This window comes from Biomphalaria glabrata, chromosome 9, assembly GCF_947242115.1.
Source record: "Biomphalaria glabrata chromosome 9, xgBioGlab47.1, whole genome shotgun sequence".
NCBI lineage: Eukaryota > Metazoa > Mollusca > Gastropoda > Planorbidae > Biomphalaria > Biomphalaria glabrata.
In genome coordinates this window covers 15436969-15462309 of record NC_074719.1, presented here as the reverse complement: position 1 = coordinate 15462309, position 25341 = coordinate 15436969, and the positions used below count along the sequence as shown (strand labels likewise).

Here is a 25341-nt window from a genome sequence, read left to right as displayed (position 1 = left end):
GTCAACGTACTGATAGACCTAGATCTAGGTTTAGTCTTTGTGATAAATTTCATCTATAAATGTTGAAAAAAAAAGACACCTGTTGACACTATTTGTCAATCAAATATATTAATTTATGTATTTACAAATTTATTTCGGACCCCCATTTAATTCTCTCCCCCCCATCCCCCCCCCTTAGTTACGCCACTGCCCATCATTACAATTTAGAGCGGTGATCTATAAGAGGGACTAATTCATCTTATACCACCACTACAGTCAAGAACAAATTCTTTCCCTCGTTTGAGATATCAAACAAAAATGATTAATTACCAATAATTAATTAAGTAATTGGTTATTTTTTTTTAAATTGATTCTTGTGTAAAAGTAAAAGAAATAATTGTGTAAAATTTCAGCTTAATCCGAGAATGGGTGTAGGAGAAATAACGTGTACAAACTTTTGACCAGAAAGACAGAGTGAGTTGATATAAGCTTTGTAAAAACAATTTGTAACAGAATTATTCATCGTAGAGATTTATTTTTGTTGATCTAGATCTATTACAAATTTAATTACTTGACTAATCCAAACTAATTGAGACAATTACACTTCGTAATAGCTTTGTTTTTATTTTTATAAATTCAGTATGGCAATGTGTACGTATGTTAAGGAACAGCCTTTAACGAACCAACGCCCTTGACTCTACACAAGGGAGGTAAATAAACTGAGTCTCTTTTTTTCCCTTTCAAATTCAATGGTCACAGCTTGAGTAGAAACTCCTGTGTTGATATATAGAGAGCAAATGTGCAAGATGTTAGCACCTGTTGTTTTGTATTTCCTAAATCTCTTAGAATTTGTTTACCTTTGGGCTTTAAAATGTTTACGTTGCTGGACTGAAACAGATTGAGTATTCAATTAAACTGAACATCGGTAACATACTTCAAGTATAGGAACTAGATAGTACAGTGTATCTAAAGTTATAGAAGCCAGGGGTACTTAAGGAAGGAAGTAAAAAAAAATGGGTTAAAGGTTAAGTAATATCGAGGAATAGAATGGTATGTACTTCTCAGATTGACTGAAACATATTGTTAGAATGGTGTAGACTATACTTCTCAGGTTGACTGAAACATATTGTTAGAATGGTGTAGGCTATACTTCTCAGATTGACTGAAACATATTGTTAGAATGGTGTAGGCTATACTTCTCAGGTTGACTGAAACATATTGTTAGAATGGTGTAGGCTATACTTCTCAGATTGACTGAAACATATTGTTAGAATGGTGTAGGCTATACTTCTCAGATTGACTGAAACATATTGTTAGAATGGTGTAGGCTATACTTCTCAGATTGACTGAAACATATTGTTAGAATGGTGTAGGCTATACTTCTCAGATTGACTGAAACATATTGTTAGAATGGTGTAGGCTATACTTCTCAGGTGACTGAAACATATTGTTACTAATTTCTCTACACAAGTAGCGTAGAAAAATGTACACTATCTGCACTTCACGGCACTTCCTCGCACTTCCATGGACTTCTCTGCACTCAACTTAAGTCAACTGTAACAAGCCGAATTCCTCTCTGCTTAACTCTTCTGAGTCGTACTCAGCTCTACCAACTCACAACTGTAGCGAGCCGTACACATAACTATTCAAATAATGTATCGAAAGTAACAACTCTCTTGCACATTCTCTCCCTGGGTTTATAAGATTCAAGCGACCCCAAACAAACTTCTAGAATAAGACAGAATGATACAGCGCCTCGGGCGTTTTCATTTAAGAAGATCACATGACCGTCTTATTTACACGCGCAGGTTATAGAAACCCACGCTGAGGTCAGTCTCGTGTCGCCAGGGTCACCCACGATGACCTCTGTTGTGAAAGAATCAGCGAAGATTCCTCTGCTTCAATGGCCTTATGGGATATGCTCGTTCTTTTCGCTCATGACACTAATGTAAGCTTTACATCGATATAGCCGATAGTGCCGCTATCACAGAATGCTGCTATGGATTTTGACATTTTATTATTGAATTAAAAAGTCAACTAGTCAATGAATAAATGTAAATTATTATTTGTATTGGCGTGGATAGTGTGACAATTAATGTTTTTTTTTTTTAAATTTATTGTCTTGTTTAGTATCTAATTTTTTAAAAATTGATTTTATGTTAATGATTGTGTTTACAATACAATGCTTTTTTTTCCCCTTTGTGTATACACGATGACACAAACAGAATCACTTGCCGAGGAAATATAAAAGAACAAAAAGACAACAACACTGAAGAGACTTCTATATTATTTTTTTCATTCTTTTTATGAACTCCTTCAAAACATGAATTCAACAATTCACACTACAGCACTACTTGACAAAACCACTGAAAGTATACACCCACAACCTAGAAGCACTTCCATCTATTGATACTACTGGACGACTTGAGCTTTTCCATCTTCTTAACTTCAACTTTCACTTTCACTATAATTGACTTCACAAATAGAAAGTACTCAAAGACTTATTACGACTTATGGACCCGCCACAACTATGAGGCCTCAAGGAGCATGACTAACTTACTTTCCCCCAAATTATACCTTTTAAAATCCTCTTTTCTAGAATCTTAGAAACCTTTCTTTTCGCTATGACCTTCTAGAAACACGCGACTTTTTTTCTGATTCACACGTGCTTCATCTATGAACTTCTTTTGTCATGACCTTTTCTAGAAAAAGGTCACAGTATCGATTCGTGACAGATAGCTCGTTGTATTCCTCTTTGAAATACATTTGATGGTGCAGCTTGATTGGTCGAACGTTCTATTTAATAAAATGTAAATGACCAAATGTAGACTTCACAAGCCTGACTGTAGCTGCACTATTCGATTGCCGTGCGTGCTTTGTGGATTAGATCAGTGCTCACTGTTAAGAAGCTCTCTTCAAGTCGTACTAGATGGCCCGAAGCAAGTCCATGTAACGTTAATGTATACCAGTTAGTCTTAGTCTCTTATTGGTAATCAAACTGTTCCTCAAGCATCATATTCTCATTAGGGGCTCGTGAGCAGAAGCGTCAAATAGAAATGATTATTCTTATTAAGTTCGTAATTGTAAAGTTGATACTTAAATGGTGTATGAAAATATATCAAATTAATTATTGAAAGTCGAGTCCTGAAAGAGTGAGAACCTCTGCCTCTAGCGGTCACTTAAAAAATAATTCAAGTGGTAATACTGTAATATGAGTTTCAGGATTGTCCAGAGATAGTTAGGGGTGGGGTGGGATGATGAGAAAGAAATAGATGTCCAGTATAGATAACGTTCAATTATAAGACGCCTTCATGTCACACGCTGATATTTGTCTATGTAAAAGAATGATTTCTAGTCCACATGTACAGTTCCCCTTCCATACCTTGCGATCCATGGGGCAGATGATGTCAAGGTCATAAGTTTCAGTGGCACTTCGTTAACGGGCTGTCAAGTTGCCGGCACGACTTTAACGTTCCCCAACTAAAGTCACCTGGTGCCAACATGAGTTGGGTGGACGCAGGGGAGCTCTTAGAATCCCGAAATTCGAAATTTCAGTTTTCATTGAGATTCTAAACGCCTCGGTTCGAAAGCCAAGCTCTGTCACTCAGCCACCACTACCCCAGTCTGTATGTAACACACTGATATTTCCTCATGTTCAAAAATGATTCCTTCTAATCTTCCTTTTGTGCTATAGAAGAGTTCATTCTTCATAACTAGTCTCCCTCTTGGGCTAGAGAGTTCATTCTTCATAACTAGTCTCCCTCTTGGGCTAGAGAGTTCATTCTTCATAACTAGTCTCCCTCTTGGACTAGAGAGTTCATTCTTCATAACTAGTCTCCCTTTTGGACTAGAGAGTTCATTCTTCATAACTAGTCTCCCTCTTGGGCTAGAGAGTTCATTCTTCATAACTAGTCTCCCTCTTGGACTAGAGAGTTCATTCTTCATAACTAGTCTCCCTCTTGGACTAGAGAGTTCATTCTTCATAACTAGTCTCCCTTTTGGACTAGAGAGTTCATTCTTCATAACTAGTCTCCCTCTTGGGCTAGAGAGTTCATTCTTCATAACTAGTCTCCCTCTTGGACTAGAGAGTTCATTCTTCATAACTAGTCTCCCTCTTGGACTAGAGAGTTCATTCTTCATAACTAGTCTCCCTCTTGGACTAGAGAGTTCATTCTTCATAACTAGTCTCCCTCTTGGGCTAGAGAGTTCATTCTTCATAACTAGTCTCCCTCTTGGGCTAGAGAGTTCATTCTTCATAACTAGTCTTCCTCTTGGACTAGAGAGTTCATTCTTCATAACTAGTCTCCCTCTTGGACTAGAGAGTTCATTCTTCATAACTAGTCTCCCTCTTGGACTAGAGAGTTCATTCTTCATAACTAGTCTCCCTCTTGGACTAGAGAGTTCATTCTTCATAACTAGTCTCCCTCTTGGACTAGAGAGTTCATTCTTCATAACTAGTCTCCCTCTTGGACTAGAGAGTTCATTCTTCATAACTAGTCTCCCTCTTGGGCTAGAGAGTTCATTCTTCATAACTAGTCTCCCTCTTGGGCTAGAGAGTTCATTCTTCATAACTAGTCTCCCTCTTGGGCTAGAGAGTTCATTCTTCATAACTAGTCTCCCTCTTGGACTAGAGAGTTCATTCTTCATAACTAGTCTCCCTCTTGGGCTAGAGAGTTCATTCTTCATAACTAGTCTCCCTCTTGGGCTAGAGAGTTCATTCTTCATAACTAGTCTCCCTCTTGGGCTAGAGAGTTCATTCTTCATAATTAGTCTCCCTCTTGGACTAGAGAGTTCATTCTTCATAACTAGTCTCCCTTTTGGGCTCTAGAGCTGCTAAGAAAAAAGAAAGCAGTATTTACTTGAAGCTTGCACTTTAAGTTATCTGTCTTGACATCTAGTGTTTCTGTCCTAACTAATTACATAACTGATTACGTCTGTAACATGGTATGGACTCTAGGGCACTAACTATCTCTGGCTTAGAAGATGTCACGGGATATATAAGTACATAAGTATAAAATGATAGACTTTTTTATTATCTCAATACTTTTAAACTGTAGCCCACTATTGTATGGTGCACAGTAAAAGATGTAGCACACTATTGTATGGAGCACAGTAAAAGATGTAGCCCACTATTGTATGGTGCACAGTAAAAGATGTAGCACACTATTGTATGGTGCACAGTAAAAGATGTAGCACACTATTGTATGGAGCACAGTAAAAGATGTAGCACACTATTGTATGGTGCACAGTAAATGTAGCCCACTATTGTATGGTGCACAGTAAAAGATGTAGCCCACTATTGTATGGTGCACAATAAAAACTGTAGCACACTATTGTATGGTGCACAGTAAATGTAGCCCACTATTGTATGGTGCACAGTAAAAGATGTAGCCCACTATTGTATGGTGCACAGTAAAAGATGTAGCACACTATTGTATGGTGCACAGTAAAAACTGTAGCACACTATTGTATGGTGCACAATAAAAACTGTAGCATACTCTTGTATGGTGCACAGTAAAAACTGTAGCACACTATTGTATGGTGCACAGTAAAAGATGTAGCCCACTATTGTATGGTGCACAGTAAATGTAGCACACTATTGTATGGAGCACAGTAAAAACTGTAGCCCACTATTGTATGGTGCACAGTAAAAACTGTAGCCCACTATTGTATGGTGCACAGTAAAAACTGTAGCCCACTATTGTATGGTGCACAGTAAAAACTGTAGCCCACTATTGTATGGTGCACAGTAGTGTATGTAGCACAGTATCGCTTGCTTCACGAATCCCCCCTGCAGTCATCACGGCAAAAAAAAAAACAACCAAAAAAAAAACGAATTTTTTTGTATGAAAGTCATTGCAAACTTCGTGTACAAACTAATACTATTCGTTTCCTTTGTTGGGTTAAAAGAGGGGATAGAATCTTGGTTTTTTAACTCCATAATCGACGTTAGCTCTTCTCTCTGTACACATGTCCAGTGTTACGCCTATGAATGTCTAGCATTTTGTGTGTGAGTCAGTTGTCATTACACATTCTTTCTTCCCCCCTCCCCCCCCACTTCCTTCCTTCCCAGTGTGCTCCAGCTCTCTTCCTTCCCACCCACCCTCCCCCCCCATCTTCACTTTCCAGTTTTCAAAGTGTTTTTTTTTTCTTTTGTCATGTCATTGACTTTGTGTTTTCTTTCTTTCTGCTTGCGCGCCTGTTTTCTATCTCCTTACTTAACACAATAAACATCACTTCTAATGATATCCTGCAGCCGTGGTTCTCACACCGTTACAGCATAGCCTCGCGTGATTTCCTCAAATACATTTTCATTTTAATTATTTTGCGAGTGTGTGTGTGTGGGGGGGGGGCAAACAAGTGAAAGTAATAAATATTGCTGAGTAACCTGGAGAAGAAAGAAATTGTGTGTGTGTGTGTGAGTGTGTGTGTGAGTGTTTTCATGGGGGTAAGGTGTTGATGCTCCGTCTTCGGTTTGTGGCTCCAAACAGTTAGTACTATTAAACCGATGATCTGATGTGAATGTAGTTATATGACATTTGAGCAAACTTCTTTATAAACAAAACTCATTGTAACGTTTACTACAGCTTTCGATTTTAATCTAGATGTATATGACAAGCCAAATATACAAAACTACTTAAAACAAAAAAAAAAGCTTATATTAAGTTTATCAATAAGTTTGGATCAAACATGTCATTAAATCTGTAATAGATCTAGACAAGCAATAATAAATATGTGCGATTAGAAGTATTTTTACCATTTTTTTTTTTTGTTAAGCAAAATTTCATGCTTTTAGCTTTTTCAATACGCTATGGGGGGAGAAGAAATGTATTTAGAAAAAGGAACGAACTGAATTCTAGCTCGTGAACTAAAGCCTTCTTTGACTTCTCAAGCCAACATGGTAACCATCCTTCTAACAAGAAGAGTATGAACATAGAAGATTGTGTAGTTATTTATTGTTTCTATTTCATGATTGTGTTCACTGAGCCTCAGACGACGACCTATAAAGGGGACTAATTCAGATTATACCACCACTTAAGTCAAGTGCAATTTCTTTCCCTTGTTCGAGATACCAAACAAAATAATTAATTACCAATAGTTAATTAACTAATTAAACTAAATCTCTAATGATAGATCCGTCTAGACCACGGATGGACTAATGTTTTTAGAAGCGTTCCCAAAACTACAAGGTTTGCAGAGAAAATGCTGAACTGTTTATGTAAATAATACATTGTGTAATCTTGTTTATGATATTGAAATGAAACGAATGTGAAGCTGCAGGTGTTTTGTTCATAATTTTGTTCATATTGGATATAAGACTATTTATTTTTAGGAGTTGACTGAGGTCTTTATCTTGCATCTATTTCTGGAACAAATTTTTATAAGTTTCATTATTGAAAAAACAACAACACAAGAAGTCAACAAACAAAACATAAACTACTCTTCAAAATAGAATCATTGCCTATCTTCTCTGAGTCTGAACCTGAAGTGCCAATTGAAAACATGATTTTAACAATCTCTTGTAGAACTCAAATTTTAGAAGGTTTAGAAATACTTGTTTATCGGAAGTTTATCCTATGTAGCACAGACATCCCATCAATGAAGAAGATAATTACGTCCTACGCGCATTAATGCGTTCATTTAGTCGTGCATGTTAATGGGAGACATAAACTCTGCTCAATTATTGGTTTCCATGCCTCGTTCAGGTAACCCAGTCCATGCTCTAATGGAACTGAGGATTGAGGTTGAAAGGAACACTTGCACATGTAGACCACTCATGTGTGTTTATCTTTCTTTCTAAGTATTTTATTTTTAGGTTGGGTTTTTGTATTTCTAAATTATGTTTCAGGTGTTTGGGCTGGAGTATTACGATGGAGCCAAATTGATTCAATCTGCAGGTCTGATCTTACTACTTAACATTGGAGCCTAATTAATTCAATTTGCAGGTCTGATCTTACTACTTAACATTGGAGCCTAATTAATTCAATTTGCAGGTCTGATCTTACTACTTAACATTGGAGCCCGATTGATTCAATCTGCAGGTCTGATCTTACTACTTAACACTGGAGCCTAATTGATTCAATCTGCAGGTCTGATCTTACTACCTAACACTGGAGCCTAATTGATTCAATCTGCAGGTCTGATCTTACTACTTAACATTGGAGCCCAATTTAATCAATCTGCAGGTCTGATCTTACTACTTAACATTGGAGCCCAATTAATTCAATCTGCAGGTCTGATCTTACTACTTAACAATCCACATTAAAAAGCATACGAGGGGGGATACTGTAAACATCTAAATCTTTTTTTGTTTCCAGTTGCACTGAAGTCTTGAAATGTTCTGTCTAATTCGCCAAGAAACTGCTCTCCAATCTATGTTCATTAGGCTTTGGCCTCGCGGTCAGTGAATTTAATGTCGTGAAATTAGAAAATTGGGGATTTTCAAATTCTCCCCCTCCTCCCCAACCCTTGCCACGCCACTGGCTTTAAATCATTATTATAAATTATATAACGAGCCGGACTTTTACTGTGCCTGAGTTGTGAGTTTGCTCATCACTGATTGCTATAATGTATAACATTATTACTAAAAATAGATTTATGGGAATTCCCATTTTTTGTTTTTAAAAATATTATTGCTTTTGTTTAAAGCAAATATTAAACAAATGCATCTTAGTCCAAAGAAAAATACATGAAGGCAAAATTAAATATAGTGGTAGTAGGCTATTTACTAAACGATGTTAGATCTAGATCTAATTATTTTATTGAGGCCAAAGTCTTTACATTTGAAGACTAGCTAGCTGCTAGAATGCTAGATGAAGACGGATCAAAGTTTTTAGTCGTAAGTTTAATCTATAAATAGGTGGGAGTTTCCGGTGTCACGTGAGATTTGTTGTTTCGCCGGCGAACGAGACTATTTTCACAAATAGATCTAGATTAGCCTAAACGTTTTTCCATCTTTTCAAAGTAAAAAAAAAATAATAAATAATTAAGGTAGCAAGAAAACATGCAACAATCTTAAGAGAGTAATTCAATTCACAGGCATTTTTGTATCGACTAGGTGAGTGCAAATAAGACATTTTAAGAAACTAACTTCTACACAGTGAAACAGAAAGTAGGTCATGAAAACTTAATCTAGATCAAGATCTAGGGCCTAAACAGTTCTGTGTAGTTCAAATTGTAGCCTTAGACAAAATATTAACCTACCTATTAATTTTATCACGGGATAATACGGAAAAGTATTAGTCTAGAATAAATGCAAATGATTTTTTTTTTACTCAATACACATAGCCCACTTTAAAAAATAGTTTGTTTGTTTTTTTAAATCAGAAGTATAAATTATGGGCTTATGAAAGATATGACAATTTATTTATAATACATTTAACGACTACGTTCTATGGCGGCTATTATAGTGTTGTGACTGATTTAGAAAGTAGAAACAGACAGGCGTAATAATAATAATAATTAGCAGGATCTACCCAATATATATTTACAAGGGCCCTGATTCACTCAACATTAATTCTCTCAATAGCCTTGGGTGAAAAAATACGAAAATTTAAATTGTAACTTATCACTTAACATTGTTAAGACAAGATATTTTCAAGATCGAACCCAGAGCGGTTAAATTTTTCATATGATTCATTATTCGCAATTTCGACCTAATATGTTTTGAAAGACTAATTTTAATTTTACACATTTAGGTCTATTTTTTTATCAACTCTATTTCTCTGTCTGTTTTTCTGTCTGTCTGTTTAGTAAAAAGTTTGGACACGTTATTTTTCCCACACCCATTCTCGGATCAAGTTGAAACTTTTCATGGCATAGACAATCAATAAAACAAATTAATCAATTAGTCAATTAATTACTGGCAATATATTTTTTATTCGATGCAAACAAAGGAAATAATCCTTAAGTATTGACAGATATGGCTAAATATGTAGGATTTCATCTCCTTAGATAATTGAACACGTTATTTCTCACAACTGAGTTGTGCTTTGAAAAAAAAAAAAGGGGGGGGGGTATTATTATTTAAATTTTTAACAATGACTTGAGAAGTCGAAGAATAGTCAGAAATTAGAACAAGACCTTTTTTTTTTTTTAGGGAGGACGGGAATTTATCATAATGTTAATATCAAGCATCCCGTTTAGGTTTGACTTTGTAGAGGAATAGATAGTTCTTGAAAGATTCATCTAACTAGCATGGCTCCGGAAAGATGGCGGCGGGCAGGGTTCGATCTATGGACCATTGAGTCAACAGTCTAGAGTACTTACTAAACGTTGTGCTACATAGACATATCCATAAGCGGAAAGTGGGGGGGGGGTGATAATAGAATTCAAGGACAAAATTTAGGTGTGTGGAGGGGGAACGCTATAAATTGGATCGTACCAATTGAACGTACATGTCAAAAGTATATTTAAGTAGCGACATAATCAGGGCCGTTTCATTATCATTTCTAATTAGCAAATAATGTTTATTTAGTATAAAATACTGGATTAAAATATAAGTCAGTGTACTAAGGAAAAAATGTTTCAATTTAAAAAATAGATTTAGAAGAATGGGATGATAGATAACTTCTAAGGTCGTAATAAGGTAGTCCGTTGTTATAAAAATCAATGTCTCGTATATAATAAAAACGATGTACTTCTATCATTTGACTTTTTACTTCCGGGTTGTGCACACACCTACATGTTTATAATCTTGTGACTTGGGTTTGTGTTGTGAATAGCGACGTAATGAAAATCTATGGTATAAAGGATGTCTATGTATCTCGTATGTTATGATACTGTATGATGTTAACATTAGGAACTATTGTGTGCATATATAGTGGCATATTCAACTATCTTTATTATTGCATAGCATTGGATAATTGTTTTGTTGCTTTTCCTGCGTATATTTTGCCTGAAGATAATAATTACGCTATACATTGTGTGCTCACTCTTCAGGTGCAATTAGCATACCACGCATTTAGATACGCCCTCCCTCGCCGTTAACACTGAGGCTTCTTAAGTTTCTCTCTTTTTTTTTGGGGGGGGGGGGGGGGGAGTCGTTATGACCCGAATAGCGTTCATGCATAGAGCATGTTTTAAGTAGGCTTTATGTATACTCGCCTGCTTCTCATTGTGTACTTAGACTTTGTGCGTTTATTTTATGTATATTAAACCATATTTACATGACGGATAACAGTTCTGGGCAGCTTTAAAAAAGTTTCATTGATATATCGATGCCATCGTTCCAGGTTTTATTTTTTTTTAATGGATGGGGGAGGGGGTGCATCTGTGAGATCTACTTACGGCAAAAGTTTTTTTTCTGAATTTGGTTTCCCACAAGCTACATTACAGTGAGCCAAGATCTACATTACAGTGAGCCAAGATCTACATTACAGTGAGCCAAGATCTACCTTACTGTGAGCTACGAGCTTCATTACAGTGAGCCAAGATCTACATTACTGTGAGCTACGAGCTTCATTACAGTGAGCCAAGATCTACATTACAGTGAGCCAAGATCTACATTACTGTGAGCCAAGATCTACATTACAGTGAGCCACGAGCTTCATTACAGTGAGCCGAGATCTACATTACTGTGAGCCAAGATCTACATTACAGTGAGCCAAGATCTACATTACAGTGAGCCAAGATCTACATTACAGTGAGCCAAGATCTACATTACTGTGAGCCACGAGCTTCATTACAGTGAGCCAAGATCTACATTACAGTGAGCCAAGATCTACATTACAGTGAGCCAAGATCTACATTACTGTGAGCCACGAGCTTCATTACAGTGAGCCTAGATCTACATTACAGTGAGCCAATATCTACATTACTGTGAGCCACGAGCTTCATTACAGTGAGCCAAGATCTACATTACAGTGAGCCAAGATCTACATTACTGTGAGCCAAGATCTACATTATAGTGAGCCAAGATCTACATTACTGTGAGCCACGAGCTTCATTACAGTGAGCCAAGATCTACATTACAGTGAGCCAAGATCTACATTACAGTGAGCCAAGATCTACATTACTGTGAGCCACGAGCTTCATTACAGTGAGCCTAGATCTACATTACAGTGAGCCAATATCTACATTACTGTGAGCCACGAGCTTCATTACAGTGAGCCAAGATCTACATTACAGTGAGCCAAGATCTACATTACTGTGAGCCAAGATCTACATTATAGTGAGCCAAGATCTACATTACTGTGAGCCACGAGCTTCATTACAGTGAGCCAAGATCTACATTACAGTGAGCCACAAGCTACATTACAGTGAGCCACGATCTACATTACAGTGAGCCAAGATCTACATTACAGTGAGCTACGAGCATGCGCATTTTCTTTTTCTCAAGGTTTTGCTCGCAATAAAAACTGGGAATATTTGCCGCCAACAGTGGACGCTTCCATGACAACAGAATTAATTTGATCCATATGAGAAGTGATAGGACTGGAAAGGGGTTATGGTCCATGTCCCTTCCAATTGGGAGAGAATGTGCAGAACTATATTAATTTAGGAAAATGGATCACATAATGAATTAATGAGCCATTTAACGAATCAATGAGTCACGTAATGAATTAATGAATCACGTATTGAATCAAGGTGTCACGTAATGAATAATTGAGTCACGTAATGAATCAATGAGTCACGCGCTCTTGTGACGTTATAAATCGCATGACACACATCCCAGTCTATTTCTAGAACCTTTGGAATACAACCCTTGTATCTCCTTAGAACTCAACCTTGTTCTAGAGATATTATAAGACAAAGGCACATTTTTTATTCCACAAGCTAGGTAACATACTCTAAGGCAGTGGCGTAGCTAGGGTGGAGTAGGAGGGGGGAGAATTTGAAAATCCCCCCGGCCCCCACTTGAAGGAGGCCCCCAAATGAGTGTTATTTTAAAAAAATTAAATATTAAATATTACAAAAATTGCAGAAGTCCCCAGAGATGTTAAGCCCCCCGGGCCCCCGAACGATGGAAAATTCCTAGCAACGCCCCTGATCTAATGTTATGAATGTGAACAGTATGCATGTTATGAGAACTGAATTCTGAGATCTTGTTGTATGAGTAGTTGGAGTTAGTTTTTTTCTGGCAATGGAAAAGGGTATTTGGCTGCTTCTGAGTTTTTGTCTACTGTAGATATTAAACTTGTTCATTCCGGTAGAGCTGGTGTTTTATGGATTCATCTTCTAGTAGCTTCCCTGTATCTTAAGTGTATATTATTAATGTGTATTATCAATGTGTTTCTAGGTATCCCTATTGAACCGAATCAAGATACTGGCAGTCTATAACTTATAAATGCTTAACTAAACAGACTAGGGAATAAAATTAGCCAAAAATAGCTACACTGGCCTGGAAACTAGTGAATAAAATGAGCCAAAAACAGCTAAACTGACCTGGACACTAGGGAATAAAATGAGCCAAAAACAGCTAAACTGACCTGGACACTAAGGAATAAAATGAGCCAAAAACAGCTAAACTGACCTGGACACTAGGGAAGAAAATGAGCCAAAAACAGCTAAACTGACCTGGACACTAAGGAATAAAATGAGCCAAACACAGCTAAACTGACCTGGACACTAGGGAATAAAATGAGCCAAAAGTAGCAAAATTAACCTGGACACTAGGGAATAAAATGAGCCAAAAAAAACAGCTAAACTGACCTGGACACTAGGGAATAAAATGAGCCAAAAAAAACCAGCTAAACTGACCTGGACACTAGGGAATAAAATGAGCCAAAAAAACAGCTAAACTGACCTGGACACTAGGGAATAAAATGAGCCAAAAAAAACAGCTAAACTGACCTGGACACTAGGGAATAAAATGAGCCAAAGAAAAACAGCTAAACTGACCTGGACACTAGGGAATAAAATGAGCCAAAAAAAACCAGCTAAACTGACCTGGACACTAGGGAATAAAATGAGCCAAAAAAAAACAGCTAAACTGACCTGGACACTAGGGAATAAAATGAGCCAAAACAGCTAAACTGACCTGGACACTAAGGAATAAAATGAGCCAAAAACAGCTAAACTGACCTGGACACTAGGGAAGAAAATGAGCCAAAAACAGCTAAACTGACCTGGACACTAAGGAAGAAAATGAGCCAAAAACAGCTAAACTGACCTGGACACTAGGGAAGAAAATGAGCCAAAAACAGCTAAACTGACCTGGACACTAGGGGATAAATGAGCCAAAAACAGCTAAACTGACCTGGACACTAAGGAATAAAATGAGCCAAAAACAGCTAAACTGACCTGGACACTAGGGAAGAAAATGAGCCAAAAACAGCTAAACTGACCTGGACACTAAGGAATAAAATGAGCCAAAAACAGCTAAACTGACCTGGACACTAGGGAATAAAATGAGCCAAAAGTAGCAAAATTAACCTGGACACTAGGGAATAAAATGAGCCAAAAAAACCAGCTAAACTGACCTGGACACTAGGGAATAAAATGAGCCAAAAAAAACAGCTAAACTGACCTGGACACTAGGGAATAAAATGAGCCAAAAACAGCTAAACTGACCTGGACACTAAGGAATAAAATGAGCCAAAAACAGCTAAACTGACCTGGACACTAGGGAATAAAATGAGCCAAAAGTAGCAAAATTAACCTGGACACTAGGGAATAAAATGAGCCAAAAAAACCAGCTAAACTGACCTGGACACTAGGGAATAAAATGAGCCAAAAAAAACAGCTAAACTGACCTGGACACTAGGGAATAAAATGAGCCAAAAAAAACAGCTAAACTGACCTGGACACTAAGGAATAAAATGAGCCAAAAACAGCTAAACTGACCTGGACACTAGGGAAGAAAATGAGCCAAAAACAGCTAAACTGACCTGGACACAAGGGGATAAATGAGCCAAAAACAGCTAAACTGACCTGGATCGTGGAATGGTACTAGCACGTAGTTATGCAGAGGCTTCTCCCTCCTGGACAGGGCGTCGTGAAGAATCTCCCCGGCGCCCTTGATGACCTGGACGAGGTCGTCGTACATAGATCCCGTGATGTCGAACACAAAGGCCAAGGAAGCCCCGTGGAGGTCGGGATCCAGCAGCTCCTGCGACTCGACCCGTGACACGTGACCTGAAACTAGAAGCACTAGAAGGAGGACCACTGCTAGGCTGACCGACTTGCACCTGCACAGGGACTTGTGGTCACTCGGGACATTTTGGTCCAGTTGTGTCCTCTTGGAAGACCGACTTGTGTCAAAAGTCATAGCCGTGACAGACATGTCTTTTAATGGTGAATGACAGCGGTGAACTTTAAACTTTGAACTCTTTGCTTACATGTGATTCAGTTGTAACCTCTCTACATAAAGATCTAATAAAGCCAATGAAGCTTCTTAGATTTATAGCACAAAGTAGGAAACACAATTAATTCCCCTTTCTTTGAAACTCTGTATGTCAAGAAGGTTTTCCCGATGGGATATTTCTTATTGCTAACTCCATTTAGTCCAAAGGCATTGATCTATTCGTCTTGGTCCTGAGCACCTTTCAACATTGCTTGAGAATCACTAAAAGTAAAAGTAAAAAAGAAAAGTTGAACTCTTTATAACTGATTCTCCTTAAGCGTTTTTTTTTTTAAACAAAGCTTATATCAATCCATTCTGTTTGATTGTCTATCTGTTTGTCTGTCTTCTAAAAAGTTTGCACACGCTATTTCTCCCACTCCCATTCTAATATCAATTTGAAATTTTGCACGATTATTCATTGGCAAGACATGAATCAATTTTAAAAAATTAATTACATTAATTCTTCAGTATTCACAGATACGGCTAAAAATGTAGGGCTTCGTCCCCTTACAAATATTTCTCCCACACACATTGTCAGATCATGTTGAAACAAAACAATTATTCATAGTACCTAACAAAACATAAGTCAATACAAATTAGTAAATTAAACATTTTTTTCATTTCGAATAAGCAAATTAACTTCTAGATTATTGAGTTGTAAGCGCGGAGTTCTTTCCCTTAGATAAACTTTATTGTTTTTTTTTTAAAGATTTTTTATATTTGGCTGTTTTTTTTTGTTTTTTTTTCTTTTTGAAATTATTCTTTTCATTTAGCGTTTCGTAACCTGAAGCCTGACTTAGTTAATATAAACTGCTTATCGACACACCTTTTACCCTTCATTTTGTGTGTATAATAACAAAATTAAAAACCCTAAATATTTATAGCTATCTACCATAGATTCGAAACTCCAATTACATATTACTTTCCATGGCTAATGCTCATTTAGTAGAGAGGTAGAGAATGTCCCCCAACCTAAACAATGCTTCCTATGTAGTATTGAATGAACCTATACAAAGATGGCATAGCTGCACTCGTGTGGAAATGGAGTAAACAACCGGCCACAATTATTCCTACATTAACGGTTCACACAAAAAAAGTTTTTTTTCGAAGGAGTTTGTTTATTTTTTACTTTTTTTTCCATCAGCCAGGTGTGGGTTAAATTTAAATACAAAAAAATAAATTCTCCCACAAAATGTAGGTTATGGTGGGTTAGGGAGACCAAGCGGAACGTGGTCAGAGTTGTTGAGAGTGTTTCTATGGAGAGGTGAAGTCTGTCGTTGTCTCGAAACAAAAATGTTTGGAATAGTTACTTGTTGAAGTTCTATAATGTTGTGTTCGACTGATTTGACACTTAGTGTCCCTGCTTTGTATTTCTCTCCATTATCTCTGATGTGTTGTGAATGTGTCTGTTGGTGACTTAGGCCTAGAGGTTACAAATGTTGATACTTTCAAAAGCTTACGCTTAATTCTCGGTGAATCTGCAAAGAGGAATCCGTCAGTCCACGACAGATAACTTTACCTATCCTATTATCTCCAATGTCTTTACCTCTCTCACTATATATATACACTATAAATATATATATAATAGATAAAGACTTTGAACTTGTTACAAATCCATTACTTCTTAGTGCTTTTTGGCGTGTCAAAAAGGAAACAATGTCACATGCGAAGATGTTAATTTTAACAGACTGTTAACCGAGCCATTTCTAATTACTCTGTTGTTCTTGAAAGCTAATTTTAGTTTTGCAAAAGCAATAGTAATAATCTCCTCAACTACAGAAGTCTACCTTTCATCTTTCGATTTTCTTTTTTTCAACCTTGACTCGCATCTGTGATGTCTACAGGTCAAACACAAAGAGAGGTCTTCAAGGCCAAAGTCAATCGTCAGTTTGCCACTGCTTCGTTTTATTGGTATCTTTCGTTTCTTTGACGGCACAGCGTCCTACTTTTTTAGTTCACAGTTTCGATGTTTTATTATACTAATATTTGATTCAATAATGTGTTTTTATTTATTTATTTCGTTGAAAGTCAGGTTTAGTTTGTGTCGCTGTTATTTAGATCCTAGAAAATTAAATTTAGCATGACTTTGTATAGCATATCTTATTGTTACTTCTAGACCCCATATTGATATCATAATCATTCAGTATCATCACATAGTGGGCCTGAACCAGCAACTATGACGTAATAGTGTATGTTTAAACAATGTTAAGGACGCTAAATGGAACTTCACTGTTGCCAACTAAATAAAAGTGAATTAAGTGCTAACCAGTTGACCTTCGTATCAAATCCCCCTGATTATTGCTAGTTTGTCGCCTATTCGTTTATAAATACGTTTGTAACTCATTGAGTACAAATCTAATGCTTCATTTATATTGAAATTATTCTGTGCTAACAATGGAAGGTCTTAGAAAATTTTGAAAATTTGATTTTGCAGAGGGTTAGGATTTTGTGATTTTACCACACAAAAGAGATACAAGACACCGATAGCAACAAAGACAAACAGACACAAACACTCTTTTGTTTCCCTGGCAATCAAATCATTGAATAGAAACAATCTGATATAAACTTTTCACATGTAAATTATGAATGAATCTTGTGTACATTTCGTATTTTATAGTTATAATGATTTGTTTGGTGTAATGCACAAATTGTAAGAGAAATTTCCTTACGGACAATAAAGATTATTATTATTATTATTATTATTATTAAAAAGTGCATAACATTTATCATATACCTTTTGAAAAACAAAGCTTATCAAAACTTCATTTATTTTGTACATCGGATACTTCCAAAAAAAAAACCTCTAACAATTTTTATTTTTTTCCGCCAAAAATCTCTAATAATATTTGGCTTATAATCATAGACATATAAATGTCTATGCTTATTATTTTTTTCCAACCTGTATTACGACATACCTGGCTTCACTAACCAGTATTAGGACATACCTGGCTTCATTAACCAGTATTTACGACATACTTGGCTTCACCAACTAGTATTACGACAAACCTGGCTTCACCAACCAGTATTACGACATACCTGGCTTCACCAACCAGTATTACGACATACCTGGCTTCACCAACCAGTATTACGACATGCCTGGTCTAGACCAATAAGTAATTAAAAGAGAAAAAAAACGAAACCAACCAACTTTGTTATGACAAGTGTTTAATAATTTTTTGCTTGACTTAAGATCTAGTATTACTTTTGTATTTCTGTGTCACCCTATCTACATATTCAAAGATACAGCCCTAAGATCGATAATTTGGAATCAAGCGTTGAAAATATCACAAATAAATTCGTTCATTATTACCTACTTATGCAAAATTAATAATTTCCCATATACAATTTCTGTGCTAACTTGCCTTAGTGTCTCAGTGACTTCTAGTGTTCTACTGTGGAGGATTGTAAATTGCGCAGTATACTTTTTTTTCCTGGAAAAAAAAGGCGAACTAATTTAATTGCCGAACTTTCTGAGCTGCCTGCAGATGGGCGAAAACATTTTAACTGTTAAAAAAAAATAATCAAGAAGCTAGCACATCCGGCCAAATGCGAGTCTGGCCAAATATCTCACTCTGTTCTGGTAAGCAAGACACATTGCTTTCTTGTTTGGGTTATCGTAAAAGTAAAAAAAAAAATTAAAGTATCCATTTAGAACTTTCGAAATGGGGTAGAGGGTGTAAAGGTCATATGTTTCTGTGGTCACGTTTAACGAGAATGTCATGTGGCCAGCACAACGACCAAACGCCGTAACTTTTCCCCAAATAATGTTAGGTACCCATTAGAGTTTGGTGTATTCATAGGGCCATAAATATCTCGAAATTCGAAATTCAAGTTATGTAGTTGTCAACATGCCACTGATGCCAGTTGGGTGTTATGCGTTTTGGACTTCATTCACTATAGCCCTAAGTTCGAATCCCGCACACTTTCATCCACTGTGTCGTCTAGTAATTTTTTTCTTGTAGAAACTTAATTGTCTTCATTTCCTAAAGAACGTATGAAACATGCGAGTTAAACCGAGACCCTTCGCTTTAGCAGGCCTCAACACTGACCTGCAACGTCGCAACGTGTGGCCTGTGGAGACCATTTGCCATAGTAGCCCTCAACACTGATATGCAACGTCGCAGTCTGTGGGCCTTTTAGAGGACCCCTTACATCAACCCTTTCTGTGTGTCTGTCTGTGTTGATTGTTTTACACATTTTCTTTCTCCAATTTCCAATATTAAAGTTCAAATTCTGCATTATTATTCATAGTCAAAAGTTAGACACGAATCAATAACAAAAACAACATTTAGTTAATCAATTGGTTGTAATTAATTGATTTTTATTATATAGAAAAGGACAAAATAAACTTTGAGATATGACAGTAATATTGCGGTGTTTTCCCTTCCATGAACATTGTTTAAAAGTATTTTTTGTTTGTCTGTTGAGTTAAAATGTAAGCGTTTTATTTGTTACTATAAAAAAAGGGCTCCAAATACTAAGGGAGGTAATTCCTGCTAGCGCCAGATATTTGAACCGATAGGTTCTTTAGTACAGGGAAGGCCCAAGAATGAACACTAACCCATTTTTGTATGGATGCCAATGGTCAACAGGACTTTTGTGATGCTGCCCCGAGCATCTTCCAAACTAAGAAACTAATTAAGGTCAAGTAGTACATTGCTATCAAACGCCCAAAGCTCAAGAGCGTAAAAATCTGCCAAAAACTATTAGTCACGTGATGGTTGTGCTGAGGCGTACACTTCAATGCATGTTATGGTAATAACTTAAGTGATGGCGTCACGGTTATCTGATGCACTTGAAGACACCCCCAGTCTATAAACTGGCATGTGAAGAAAGGATGCTGGACTGATAGGAAGCCTTCATATCGGATATCTCTCTCCGACAAGTTTGTTATGTTCGCGTCAGAGTGACTGTGTCAGAATCTACTTAATGGAAAATTTAGAACGCATATTACATAAGAACTACATACGAATTGGTTGAGGTAGAATTTAGATGAATAGTCGTTCTAGTTTCTAGCAAAATGAACATTCGACACATTTTTTTACTCTCTTTAAGAGTCTTTCTCTCTCCCTCTCTCCTTCTCTTTGTCTTTCCTTCTCTTTCTTTCTCTTTCTCTCTCTTTCTTTCTCTTTCTCTAGCCTTCTCTTTCTCTAGCCTTCTCCTTCTCTATTCTTCTCTTTCTCTTTTCTTCTCTTCTTCTTGCTCTCTCTTTCTCTTTATTTCTCTTTCTCTCTCCTTCTCTTTCCTCCTCTTTCTCTTTCCTTCTCTTTCCTCCTCTTTCTCTTTCCTTCTCTTTCTCTATCCTTCTATTTCTCTCTCCCACTATCACACTCTCTTATTTTCTTATTTTTAGTCCATCTATTATCTGTATCTTTGTCACCCCCCCCCCTTTCTCATTGTCTTTCTCTCACCTTCTCCCCCCCCCCCCCCCCCCGTATCAATGTATAATTGAAATACGGTCATGTGTGTTAACATTCAGCCTGTATAAATATCTAGTGACATTTCTAGTTGATAGTCCTGTATTTATTATTGAATCCGGGAGGTCATCATGTTTTTTGTCATTCTTCTCTTTGGAAGCGAATTTTATTTTAAACTGCAACTGTACCTTTAATAACTTCTTATCTTATCTTATATAATACAGACGTACACACACACACACACACACGCACACACAAATCAAACACACTAGATAATGGACAAAAAAAAAACCCCCACCTCTTAGCTTGAATAATGATTACATTCCCTGGTTTTATGGAATTCTTTCTGCTTTATGTAATTCGCTAGCACTTATCAAAGTATGGAAGTAATCTAGACTCAACAAGTTCTTTAAGCGCATGTGTTTGACATAATGCGCACATTACTCTAGGCACACAGATAGTCAGCTCTATTAGAAAAAAATCTTTGTCCTTTGAATGTGCGGTGAAGTGTTATGAAAACATCTTGTCAATTAAAAAAAAAACGAAGTGAAATATGAAACAGATGCGAAGGTTAATCATACAGAGAAATTAAACGAGCACGCAAGTAAGGCTACACTGGTGGAATCGCTTTGACCTACAATGCTTTGGAATGAATTGCTCTCCTCCTGGCATTTAATTGGCTACTTTCTAATGACTTTAATCTCTAGAAACTTAGAAGTGGGCATATCAGAATATCCCTTAGATCTCACGAGTGCAAGAATATCCTGCTAATGTATTTCTTGTTAATTAACACGTACACATTGTATCTTTTTTCAACCTTTATCTAGCCAGTGGGTTGAAATTTCATTCTCATCCACTTTTCTTTAAAATCTGGCCACCATGTCATATAGTTTACAATCTGAACCCCATATGATGATCTTTAAAACTGAACATATGTAATAAACTTTAAAATCTGATCCTCATGAAATAAACTTTAAAATCTGACCCCCCATGTAATAAACTTTACTTCAAATTAAGACCGATCTGTTTAAAACTTTTTTTTAGATTAGTTTGTCATATTGGCTCGCGTCAGTGGCGTAGCTAGTGTATATGATGCCCAGTGCGGCAGCGCCTCGTGATGCCTCCCCCCCCCCCTTTCTAAAAAAACGAATTGAAACAACGAAATGGCTTTTTTCGAACTAATGTGTATTTATTGTTAAAGTATTGCTAATTTGAAAAGAAAAATCAATTTAACAACAAGATACTACAAAAATCTTAGGTGCTTTCTTCCTGACGAAATTGAAATCTATTTTTTTTTCCAACCATTGCCAAATTAGTGAGTCACAAATTTTTGTATCGTTGATTGCCATTAATTAATGATCAACTTAAGTCTGAATACATTTTGCTCGCGTAGAACCTCAGTAACCTCAAGTGTCAGAAATATTTAAAAAAAAGACAATATTTACAACTGAATCATCTAGCCAACATCTTTTCAAGTAAAACTCAAGATCTCAACAGGTCCTTGTTGCAGAAGCTCAAAGGCGTCTGAAGAAACTGTCGTTGAAATCTCTTTCGCTCCAGATGGAATTAGTTTTTGTCAATGTCGCTATGAACACTATCGATTTTGATTTCGATCTGTTTATGTTTGTTATGTTATCACAGCGCCTTGAGCCTACATTTTGTCTGTTAACAGCGTTCTATAAATTAAATAATTATTAATCATTATTATTAAATTCCAATCTTCATGGATCGTCTTTATCTAAAATATTACCCCCTCTTAATCCATTTTACTTCATAATCGCATTCCTTTGTGATACAGTTTTCTTTGAATTAGGTTTTAGTGTTAAATTTAACACACAAACACACAGAAATGATTTTTCTTAACCTTTTTTTTTGTTTTGAAAGTACATAGATATAGATCCTATTACAAGACATGTAAAAAAAAAATAGATTGTGGTCTCTATTCTCTACAGCCTAGTTTTTTGTCCTGTAATTTTAAACAGACTTTTTTTTTTGTGCACTTTCCACTTTTTAACAATTTTGAACAAACTTTGATCTTCATCAAAATTTCTCTTGCCAGGTTGTCTGCCTTTCTGTGTGTTATTCTTAGACATATCATTATTTTTTGTAGGTAATGGCGCCAGAGCAAGACTTTAAGGTGAGCACGAAATATATGCCAGTGAAAGTTTTATGGCGGTATTTCACGCAGCTTCCGGTAAAATTAACTTCCGCTTGGGTAGAAATTTTTTGTTTGTTTTGACATTGATTTGTAGTAAGCACGAATGTAGTCTAGTTCTCAAGCGGAAATTCTTCGGAAATTGTCTAATCCTCACAGAAGTCTACTTCTAATACATTGATTCTTGGTGTTACGATGGATTGGAATGGTCTACACGCCTTGGTATTTCCAGAACATAGACTTATATATATGATATCTAGACTGGAAATCGGAAACAAATTCTTATCGGCGATTCACATACCTATATATTTGGATTTTTATGTACGTAACTCTTTTTTTCGAGCTGTAAGGGAAGTCGCCCCAATCAATCTTTTCTGTCTTAGAAAAGTACCGGTACATAGACATAAATAAATATAGACTGGCCGATTAAAGAGTTTTATGAAACGAAAATTTTGTGTACTTTATTATACTGCATTTATGAGCAGTATAAAAGTTAAGTATTCATACCTATTTCAGCCATAACCTATATAAGTATTACATTATTTTCACTAGTGTTTTTTTTAAATTTCAAATAATGAAGATTATGCAATTTTTCATAATTCGGAAATCCGAATACAATAGATATACATGTTTTCAAGTTATATGAAGTTACTTCCTTCGGCCAGTCTATATTTATTTATGTCTATGTACCGGTAATGATCTTTAGTTTTCAAAGTTTAGAAATAATGCAAATCATTTCTCGGATTTTCTTTAGAATGGGCTATTAATCACAAAACTATATATTCACGCAAATATATGAAACAAAGCCATTTCCTGTTAGTTTCCATTGAGATAGGCCTAATGTTTAAAAAATCCTTGATCGAAATAATTCATCTCTGTTGATTTTAATCATCTTATGTACATTTAAATAGATTGATTACCTAGATCTTTCTTGATTATGTATCTAACATTGTAAAATAATAATCAAGAGTTGGAAGTACTCTTATTTTTGATGCTCAATTACTAGATCTAGATCTAAACATTAAATTATATGTTACATAGGTTAGGGTTGAAAAAACAACCTTTACTTCTTATAACTACTTTACAAAACAACGCCTTGTTTCAACTTTGTAAAAGATTTCCAAATTTTTTGTAGTGTTAAAAGATCTCCATGTCCAGTCTAGATATAATATATATCAGTCTATGTTCCAAAAGTTAAATCCAATGACCCAAAGTAAAATATATGTCTATGCCGGGAGGTGAAGATACAGGGAGAAGAGACAGACAGTGAGGGAGAGAGAATGACAGAAACGCTGGTGCTCATGATAACATATATTTAAGCCCAATGTAAGGCCTTCAAATATCTCTCTAACCATAAAGAAGACAGGTGTGCCCTTTTCCCAAAACATTTCTTAGTTCATAGAACATTTCTACTTATGGTGTCCTCCCAGAGCACAGAATTAATTTGATGTATAAATAAACATAAGTAAATATATTTTCATATATATACATATTTACTATATATAGAGGTGCAGATCTTAGAGAGGAAGTGGAGATGGATGGGTCACACCCTTAGAAAAGATAACAACAACAGAGCTAGACAGGCCTCAGAGTGGAACCCCCAGGGAACAAGACGTAGAGGAACACCAAAAAGAACATGGCGACGCAGTATACTAGAGGAAGCCAAGAGGACCGGAAAGAGCTGGGAAGCCATAAAAAAAAACTAGCAAGAGACCGTGGAGAGTGGCGTGTATTTGTCGAGGCCCTATGTTCCACGAGGAACTCAAAGGAATTATGATGAAATATATTTTCAAATCTTTAATTTAAACTTGAAAAGTAAATCTCTCTCTCTCTCTTATTCAAATTATTGTTTTAAATTATGGATAGACGTATAAATAGATATATATAAATTATTACGAAATAACATTAATGAAATGTGCTACCTTCTGTAAAGAAAAAAAAAGGAGGGGCAGGATGAGAGAGAGGGGTAGGGGCTTATTAGTAAAAAAAAAAGTGATAATGAAGTAAGAGAGGTGGGGGGGGGGGCTACAGACAGACCAGGATGAGCAACAAATGTTTTTTTTTCCTAAGTTTAAATAAATGCCTGACCTGTGGTTTCTCTCAGGTTGTGAAGGTGTTTAATTAATTTCTCGGCCCTTTGTGTTCAAACAAACGTTAAGTTTTGTAAATAAAAGAGTTTTTAGATATCTATGTCCTTTCAATTCCGATAAATCAAGTCTCTGTCTGGGTTACAAGACATAAATAGCTGCTCACTAAACTCCATATGGTTTACGTTGGAAAAAGATAATGTGGTTTATATTGTACATAATGTAAATTAGATGTGGCCCATTGATTTATGGATACATTTTATGACTTACTTATGAAATGTCCTCTTATATGACTATTAATAGCTTCTAGCTTTAAGGAATATTTCAATCAATTTATCTATAAAATCTTCGGAAGTTTCCGTAAAGAAAATCCACAAAAAATTTCTTTCAATGTTGATTTACGTCAGTGTTACTTTA

General features: G+C 36.2%; 2 protein-coding genes across 5 annotated transcripts in view; one reads left to right on the top strand and one right to left on the bottom strand.

The window, feature by feature from the left end:
- Window positions 1-25341, bottom strand: part of LOC106065426 (hemicentin-1-like) — a 93221-nt gene that overhangs the window by 64801 nt on the left and 3079 nt on the right. For all 3 annotated transcript variants that reach the window (XM_056039861.1, XM_056039862.1, XM_056039863.1), the window contains exon 2: window positions 14854-15487. In XM_056039861.1, coding sequence (XP_055895836.1) covers window positions 14854-15205 — 352 coding nt within the window. In that variant the 5' untranslated portion in view covers window positions 15206-15487. The remainder of the gene's footprint in view (window positions 1-14853; window positions 15488-25341) is intronic.
- Window positions 8846-25341, top strand: part of LOC106077106 (plancitoxin-1-like) — a 42280-nt gene continuing 25784 nt past the window's right edge. Inside the window, exon 1 of one of the 2 annotated variants that reach the window (XM_056039865.1) lies at window positions 8846-9037. The gene's annotated coding sequence lies outside the window, so the exon portion shown is untranslated. The remainder of the gene's footprint in view (window positions 9038-25341) is intronic. The other variant, XM_056039864.1, reaches the window with a different exon arrangement.